Below are 9,083 nucleotides of genomic sequence, written 5' to 3'. Positions count from 1 at the left end.
ATCTGAATGACTAACGGCAACATTGTCGTTTACTTTTTTGTTTCTTACACTAACGTCATGAACGTTAGATCTCGAGATTTCCCCACAACAACATGGCGACATTCATGAGGGCACTTGCCCGGCAAGGTCGAACACTTAGTCTTGTTCGTCTTCGTCACCCCAAAGTGCAACAATCAGCATGTTTAATTTCAACCTCAAAGAAAAACAAAGATATTTCAACCACAGTCGAACCTATGGAAAAATCTGAAGAATTAAAAAGATTAGAAAAACATTTTGCTGACACCAGTCCAGCCTCAGAAAAGGTGCGTTTAACCGATTCCGTTGATTCACGTAAATGCCCAAACATGTTAACGTAAAACATTGTCACGTGTGAAGTATTTGTTGTCAAACTGTCGTAAATCTCAATGTTATTTTATACGTTTTTGAAAATGCATACCAAAGGTAACCGCTACTGTCATTTTCAGATCTTATTCCTTGAAAGAAAATCAAATGAGTATTTGGCCCCGAGTATTTTTGTGTGCAACAATTTGAGCGGCGTAAAATCAAACTCACTCACTCACACTTAATTTGTGAAGACTGGTGACAAAAGTGGTCATAGACATGAGTAGAACCTTATGAATGTGTGAATCATATCTACACTGCCGGCACCATAGTAGCGCACATTGGAACTTTCCTATACATATTTATTATTTTCTAGTAAATCTCCAACTGTTGCTTCCCAACCCCCCTGACTGACCTTTATGGTAGCACCTAAGTCTGTGCAGTGACTATAAAACTGCCGGTTTTGTCACTTCTGCCAGTGCAATCATCCAAAAAACATGTAAGGAGGACCTGATGTCAGTGCCAACTGTAGAATATCTGCAGTCTGTTTCAAAGTAAATACATCGTGAATAGGAGGTTACTCAACAAAGAGGGTCTTGGCATCCTTAAAATAGTGTCTTGAAGCACAACAAACATGGCTGCCATGATGTTAACAACATATCGTCACATCACTTGAAGATTTGGTGACATCGCTGTATGTATTACTATTATATGCAGTGAATGTCTGATAGTAAAAAGTGGAGCAGTATATAGCTACAATTTCGCAGCTAGTCCCCACTAACCTATGCTGGTCATCAGAGGAGACTTAGTGCAGTGGGTTGTGATCTGGTTGATTGCATATCATCATTCCCCAACGACTTGCTTTGTTGCTCATATCAATCACTGGATTATCTGGTCCTGTCATAAAGCTGCAATATTGCTAAGTGCAGCATTATAAAATGAACTCTCAAAGAAGGATCAGTGTATAATATGTCAGTTTTGATCTACATGATCTAAGTATCATACCAGGGGAAGAAACTAACAGTTTTCATCCACTAGACTTTACAATGATAACACATAGCGAAACCCTTAAAAATGGCAAATTTCTACTAGTCCTTACGGTACCTAAACTATTAGGAAGTTTGGCAAGGACTCCAGGTCTAGTGCCAATTTCTAATGCTGTTATACCGATCGTGTAATATCATTTTCAGTTGTACTCATTTCCATCAGAGATGGGAAATTCGCTCTGCAATAACTGGTTATGTTGCACACCCACTTTAAAACAATTTATGGGGTAAATGTAACTTTGTAAGTTCAAAGTGAAGACCCATGAATGACCTGGTAAAAGGACAGCTGTTGTTATATGAGTGAGTGAGTGAGTATGGTTTTACGCCGTTTTTAGCAATATTCCAGCAATATCACGGCGGGGGACACCAGAAATGGGCTTCACATATTGTACCCATGTCGGGAATCGAACCCGGGTCTGTGGCGTGACGAGCGAACTCTTTAACCACTAGGCTACCCGACCGCCCCAGCTGTTGTTATATACTAATTGGAGTATGAGATATATTCTGATTGAGGTATAATAGCGTATTCATATTAATATGAGCCCAGGCCAGTGGGTGCTTAGAAAACTGACAAAGGGGGCTGCTGTTTCTAAAATTTGTTTCAGAGATTGAGTGGTCGTGAACAAATATACTGTATTCGACGTAATAAGCGCCCAGGGTGCTCTCAAAATTAGAAATAGGGGGCTCTTACTAGAATAAAATTTTGGTGAAAATAAACCCAGAGTTGAAAGATCATAAATTTCATGGTTTATGCTGACAGCCTGAAATGATACAAAAGAAAAGTCTGATATATATAGACAGATATATTTTTCCAGAATTTAATTGACCATAATTATGGGTGCATATAACACGTGTGCATATCATACATAAGTCTTGTGTACATTGATCAATCGGAAGGGGTGCTAATTGGGATTGTTCACTAGCCAATATATTAGCAAATATTGCAGTGGGCGCTTTTTACGTCAAATAAGGTAGTTCAAGCATCAGTGATACCAAAACATTTTTTTATAATAGTTACTCGGCAATTACATACCCTTCTTCCTTGTTCTATGTTTTCTGTAAAACAATCTGTAATATCCACTTGAAAATACGGACTTGCATGTAAATTTCCAGAGGGTGCTTATCCAGGAGTTGGTCAGGGGGTGCTTATTTGAGCAGAATAACCCTGTAGCTCCACTTATATAAAATTCCTGGGAGGGCTGGGACAAGTTCAGATTTCACCCATTTACTATCCAGGTATCCAAACCGACCCTATCCAGGTACCTGCAGTAGGTTGCAAATGTCAGGTACAAAATGTCTGATTTGGGAATTGTTTTAACAGAGCCCTGACAAAAAGTATTTGGATACACCTATAAAACAATCAGGTCATGCATACTCTTTAGTTGACTGAAACTTTAATCTTTTTCAGGCATATAAAAGTCAGAAGGAATGTGTGCACATTCAGAACGAAATGCAAACATTATTGACTTGTATGTTAACCATGGAGTTATAGTGAATTTTTGTCATTTAACAATATATATCCTAACTAACCACAGGTCTGGGTACTCCTGTGGGTACCCGGATCCTACTCAGTACTCACCGGACCTGAGTACCTGAGTTACCCATCCTAGTTTCCAGGTACCCTTTTGTTTCAGGATGAACACAACGTACCCAAAGTATACCTTGAGCAACAGTGTTCCTGCTCATGTGTGATGAATAGAAAGTCATTGGACTGGGAGAAGATGTACGGTTATTCATTGTACAGAGAAAATTCATCATCGCGTCAGCCATTTTGTCAATTAGAAACATAAGATTTGAACATAAAAAATATGTTTCTTGTTTAGTCTAATTTAGATTCTTTTTCTTTTCACAGAACTGGATCAGCCATGGTTGGGAGCCAACAGACCCTGAGCTGGACTGGTTTGTTCACAAAATCACCATGTTTATGACAATAACATTATGCATTTGTTGGGGAGGCTTCATCCTTGCTTACCAGCCTGATCATAGGTATGTATTAGATATTACTGCACGTAGTTATTATATATTACTTAGTTATCGATATTGACGTGATTAAGCTTGAAAGTGATTGACCGCTTGGACCATCATGTAGGTATGATGTATTCACAGCAATCAAAACAAACAAAGCTTGTCAGTGTAGATCATCTTTATTGTGTTACAATTGCAGACAGAAATTGCCTACTCCTACCGGGTAAATGTAGATCATGTCCGGTCCAAATTTAAGAATGTCCGGACAGAAAAATTTAAATATCCGGTAAGCAGTATTTTAAACCAGACATTTGAGATTCCTAATTGGAAATGTCCGGCGCATATGACCGTTTCCGGACCCCTGGCTTAAACATCACATGGATACCATATCAAGAATTCCTTTATTGCCCTGGGCAATAAGTTTTTGACACATTGATGATGAACAGTAATGTCAAGGATCAATGTCTCCCTCAAGGTCATAGGGGTCCAGGGGGCCCAGTCATCTAAGGCACTGATTTCACTTGGCAGAGATACGTCCCTTTGGCTTGTCAGAAACCTATGGTTACAGGTTCAAATCCTAGGTTCACCCTGATCATGTCATCACCATAGCCATGCTCATGGGTTTCAAAGTGGTAAACATCTAAAACCTGCATCACTTCAGGCTTTCCTACCACATCAAGCTGCCGTGATACAACTGAAGTACTGTTGAAAGCAGTTTTATACCAAACTCACTCTCAGAGGGGTGGTCGGGTAGCCTAGTGGTTAAAGTGTTTGCTCATCACGCAGAAGACAATGAGTACAATGTGTGAAGCCCATTTCTGGTGTCCCCCACCTTGATTTTGCTGGAATATTACTAAAAGAGGCGTAAAAGTATACTCACTCACTCACTCAGATTTATATGCTCAGTATTCATTGTTACATTGATTTCTACCTCTGACTTTTATATTTTTGGGTTTACCTGCTGAATATCCCTTTGAAATTTCACTGATATTGAACGTCCAATTAACTCTCATGGTCTTACACTCAAAACTGTAATGTGTAAGTGTTTGCTGTAGTAGGATGAAATGTTTTGTTACATACCATCCATTGGGTGGGCATTGGATTGGTAAAGGTATTGAGTGACTTTCATTGAAAGACAATGTCACTGGAATGGCTGTTTAAAATATTGCTCTGCTTGTTTTGAGTACTGATTCACTGTTCAGAGTTGTGTGCCTTAGCCTTGTCAGAATCCTAGGATCTGATTTTTCTTTGATTATAATTTGTCCAAATCATAATGTGCCTGTGGGTATCACCACAGTGGTTTGCGACCTTCATCAATTTCCTCCTACATGATGATAAAACTAAGATGCAGTTATATAAAAGGCATAAAACCAACTCACTCACTCACTCACTCACTCACTCACACACACACACACACACACACTCACACTCACTCACTCACTCACTCACTCACTCACTTTGTGAACTGACTCACTTACTTTGTGAACTGAATGCATCTGGTTGGTATGGCAAGAGCTAGCAGCCCTGTTTTCAATTAGAAATTATCGAACATGTGATTGCCGGAATTTTAGGGGCAATATCATTAAACTGGAAGTGCATGGAAGGTTGCGACTATGCTTGTCGTATGAGGTGACTAACGGGATCGGGTTGTCAGGCTTGCTGACTTGGTTGATGCATGCGATCAATCCCAATTGCGTGGATCAATGCTCATGATGTCAATCACTGGATTATCTGGTCCAGACTTGATTAGCTACAGACCGCCGTCATATAGCTGGAATATTGCTGAGTGCGGCGTTAAACAACAAACCAACCAACCAGCCAACCAACTATAGTTTATTGCCATAATCTTGAACATGATATTCAACCCCATTTCACTTCACCACCGTAGGATGAGATATATTTAGTCTGTCTTAAATAATTTCTCTTTTCTTAGTTTGTTACTAAATTTTGCATTTATTTTATTCCTTGTTTCCAGGTACCTAAGTTGGTCCACAAGAGAGGCCTTCCTTGAGCTAGAACGACGAGAAAAGGAAGGGCTTCCTTTGATAGACCCAGAACTCATTGACAAAGAAAGTGTGATTGCATCCCTCCCTTCAGACGAAGAACTTGGCGATACAGACATCATCATATAGATATAGCTGTTGTAACACTCTGATCTAGGTATAGTGTTAGCTTTGTGTCAATTCACCTTCCATCCATCATCATGAAGTTTCAAACGTTTTTGTTAATTTCATCTGGTATGTTACAGAAAAAAACAAATAACATTGGTGTAGGTGATAAAAGATTTATCATCTAACAACAATGTTGGTAATTGAGACAAGTTTGATTTGTAAGAATACAATCACAGTAACATCAAATCTTTGTGCTTGCTACAACTATGCAAAGATCTGAGGACATCCCATTACAGGTCACGCCAGAATACCTTTCACGATGGGTTGTCCTCAGATCTTTGTTTAGCGGAAGCGAGTGCTAAGATATGATATAAATAAAAGGTTGTTAGAATATTATTTATATAACCTGAAGTGTCATTTGTTATTCCAGAAATGGTTCAAGCAAGACATCTGTTTCCTGGGTCACTTACTGATTTCTCTGTACATAGTGTGTGTGCATAGACACTTTCAAGTCAGGCGAAGAATAGATACACTGAAATCTTTTGAAACTGACACTTTTAAGATGAAAGCCATTCTTATGTTTGATATTTGGGAGACTTTGAAAAAACGCTTTCGTGGTATGAGAAAGTGCCATGTTGAAGATTAAATAAATTATTACAAAAGGCATCTTGAGTTTTTCTTAATTCCACTTGATCAGGCTGCAGCTTAATCCATTTGTCTGAATCTGGTAACATTCTGTTGCGTGCAGTAAGATCAGCCAATAAATGCCATGTAATGACATTAAAATGCACTGAAAATGCACTGCACTGCATTATTGATTTAATAAATTATGTTTATTGTGGCTGAAAAATGCATATGAGAATGTAAGGGTTCTATGGGCTTTGACACCTCATACCACTGTGGTGACCCTGTGTAAGAATAGATCCACAGCATCCTATGGTTGCTGTAGAAGGCATCTTAATGGATTGGTTACTGACATCAAAACCTGGAGGGGGTTCCATCCTCACCTGTGTCACACCAAAAGACCTTAAAAGATGGTACTTGTTGTTAACCTGCCTGGTGCTCAGCATTAAGGGGCTAAAACAAGAACTGGTTGGCTCTGAGTCAGTATGAAGCGTCTGAGTGGGGCATTCATGTTTCAACCTCTGCATGATATCAACTAGCATGTTGAAACCTGCATTAGTCGGTGCTAGTATAAGCATACACACACGCCAGTGTAGGCACTTGGCTATATAAGTACATTAATATGGAACCCAACCATAAACACCCTTTCCACATCACATACCCTGCCAAAACAGAATGCTGTAACAGGCGACTATGCTTGTTGTAAGAGGCGACTAAGGGTGGTCAGGCTCTATGACTTGGTTTGATGCATGTCATCGATCCCAATTGCGTGGATAGATGCTCATGTTGTCAATCACTGGATTGTCTGGTCAAGACTCTATTGCTTACAGACCGCCGTCATATAACTGGAATATTTCTGAGTGCGGCGTTAAACAACAAACAAAGCCAAGTAACCCCTGAAGATTCGGGTTGGAATAACAAGTCTTTAGCAACCCATGCTTGCCGTTAAAGGCGACTATGCCTGTCGTAAGAGGCGACTAACGGGATCGTATGTTCAGGCTCGTTGATGCACGTCATTGTATCCAGTTGCGTGGACCGATGCTCATGATATCGATCACTGGATTGTCTGGTCCAGACTCGATTATCATTACAGACCGCCGCCATATAGCTGGAATATTTCTGAGTGCGGTGTGAAACAAACAAAACATCAAAGTCACGTTACGTTTACCCGTGGAGATTCCTGGTCAGAATAGGTCTTCAGCAACCCATACTTGCCGTAAAAGGTGACTATGCTTGTCGTAAAAGGCGACTAACGGGATCGGGTGGTCAGGCTCGCTGACTTGGTTGATGCTTGTCATCGTATCCCAATTGCGTGGATCGATGCTCTCTGGATATTGGCATGTCGTACAAACACTCAGTAATATCATACAACACATACATCGATAACTTTTATTTCTCTTAAAGCTTACAAATCATGTAGTACATGTACATTACAAGGGTGTGTAAAGCCATTGTACTTGCCATACTTTAAACAGCTGCAAATACAAACCGCATTCCCTTATCTGTCCACGCATAACTCATGATCTGCATGTGAACATTCTCGGAACAGTACTCTCCATGAACATTGCACTAACAAGTCTATGATGCAGCCCCTGGAGCCATGAACGCAGCAAAGCATGTGAGAAGTGGATTCTCACTCTCTTCACCAAAAAAGAAATCAGTCCAACTTCCAATATAGTCATCCTTGCTCAGCTTCCCGTCCTTATCTTTGTCCATGCACTCAAAAGTCTGCTTGACGAGTTCCGAATTCTCCAATCCGAAACACTTCATGGCGACCACCATCTCTGGCATGATGATGAAACCGTCAGCGTTGGCGTCAAAGATGCCGAAGAAGACGTCGATCATGTTCTCCAGACTCTTCTTCGCCAGGGACAAGTCCTTGTTTCGGAGTTGGAGGAAGGCTTCCGTGAAATCATCTTCACTGATCTTTTCCCCGGATCTGAGTTTAGCGTTCACCGCTACTACCAGCGGCAAGTCTGCTTCCAAGGCTTTGATGTCACACGTCTCGTCATGGAGGATTTTGTCCCAGCCGTCCACCAACCAGTTTCGGATTTCCGTGGCTTTCTCCGGACCGAGCTTATATTCTGCAACAAATCTGTCTGCGATGAGCTGGAAGTCTTCTCGACACATACACCCGTCCTTCTTGGCGTCGGTCATCTTGAACCAAGCACGAATTTTCGACTCAAGCAGTGCGTTGTCAGCCATGGTGGTTTGATGAAACTCTGAAGCAGTGCAGGTGGACTTCTATCACCTTGTATGTATGAGATTGACGAGTGTTCTGACGTATTTTCCTCTCTGTGACAACGCTGTTGAGAGTTCCCGTCTCAACTGGAAGATGGACGCTGACTGAGTTGGAATATTTCCCGGGGTCTTATTAAGGGGACTAGCGATAATAGGATAGTGTTAATCAGCTCTGGTTATGATGAAGGTGGCTGCACGATCGACGAATTGTATCTCTCTAATATCGTTTAATGTGATTACTGATCACGAATCTGAGCCTAACTGCACATTAGCACGTCAATACAGGAACTGTACGTGACCTTTGCTATAAGTTTGAAAGTGAATTTGTATATTTACGTTTGGAGGAAATTTAATAATAGTTTCGCATATATACCAAGAAACTATATTAAAAAATTATGTTTTCGGAAGGAATAATTACTATACAAATGAATTGGGCACATGGTATTTTGAGTGAGTGAGTTCTGTTAACGCCGCTTTAAAAAAGTACTAATATATCAGTTATCAGCTTGATGTGTGAAGAATGCCTGAAGTGATGCAGGTCACAGACGTTTACCACTTTGGTAAAACCCACGAACACGGGAATGGTGCTGACAAACCTAGAAACGTAACCAGGGCAACCGGCATTCGATCCACGATCATACGTTTCTGGCACGTCTAAGGCGCAACTACGCTGAGTGAAGTGCGGCCCTTCAGAAGACTTGGCCATCTGTGTCCCCTGCATGGTATTTTAAGAATCGCTTTGGGTTGATAGGATAAACATACGCGGGACCAACGA

The 9,083-nt window shown here is 40.7% G+C and overlaps 2 protein-coding genes across 2 annotated transcripts; one reads left to right on the top strand and one right to left on the bottom strand.

Annotated features, from left to right (window-relative positions):
• Positions 1-62: 62 nt before the first annotated feature.
• On the top strand, positions 63-6,109 carry LOC124145889 (NADH dehydrogenase [ubiquinone] 1 beta subcomplex subunit 11, mitochondrial-like). The gene is made up of 4 exons (XM_046515846.2): positions 63-302; positions 3,220-3,353; positions 5,308-5,492; positions 5,874-6,109. Exons 1-3 carry the CDS (start codon positions 93-95, stop codon positions 5,462-5,464), a joined length of 501 nt encoding a protein of 166 aa, XP_046371802.2. The 5' UTR covers positions 63-92; the 3' UTR covers positions 5,465-5,492; positions 5,874-6,109.
• Positions 6,110-7,442: 1,333 nt separating this feature from the next.
• Positions 7,443-8,418, bottom strand: LOC124145850 (sarcoplasmic calcium-binding protein-like). Its single transcript, XM_046515805.2, has one exon. The coding sequence runs from the start codon at positions 8,270-8,272 to the stop codon at positions 7,646-7,648; it is 627 nt and encodes a 208-aa protein (XP_046371761.1). The 5' UTR covers positions 8,273-8,418; the 3' UTR covers positions 7,443-7,645.
• Positions 8,419-9,083: the final 665 nt, after the last annotated feature.

The sequence above is a fragment of the Haliotis rufescens genome, unplaced genomic scaffold, assembly GCF_023055435.1.
Source record: "Haliotis rufescens isolate VD_foot unplaced genomic scaffold, xgHalRufe1.0.p SCAF_45, whole genome shotgun sequence".
Classification (NCBI taxonomy): Eukaryota; Metazoa; Mollusca; class Gastropoda; order Lepetellida; family Haliotidae; genus Haliotis; species Haliotis rufescens.
The sequence above is the reverse complement of the archived record's forward strand: the minus strand, read 5'-3'. Positions and strand labels throughout refer to the sequence as shown.

Coding starts and splice junctions, on each gene's coding strand:
- LOC124145850 (XM_046515805.2), bottom strand. CDS start 8,272: ATGGCTGACAACGCACTGCTTGAGTCGAAAATTCGTGCTTGGTTCAAG.
- LOC124145889 (XM_046515846.2), top strand. CDS start 93: ATGGCGACATTCATGAGGGCACTTGCCCGGCAAGGTCGAACACTTAGT. Junction 303..3,219: donor CCAGTCCAGCCTCAGAAAAG/GTGCGTTTAACC, acceptor TTCTTTTCACAG/AACTGGATCAGCCATGGTTG. Junction 3,354..5,307: donor GCTTACCAGCCTGATCATAG/GTATGTATTAGA, acceptor CCTTGTTTCCAG/GTACCTAAGTTGGTCCACAA.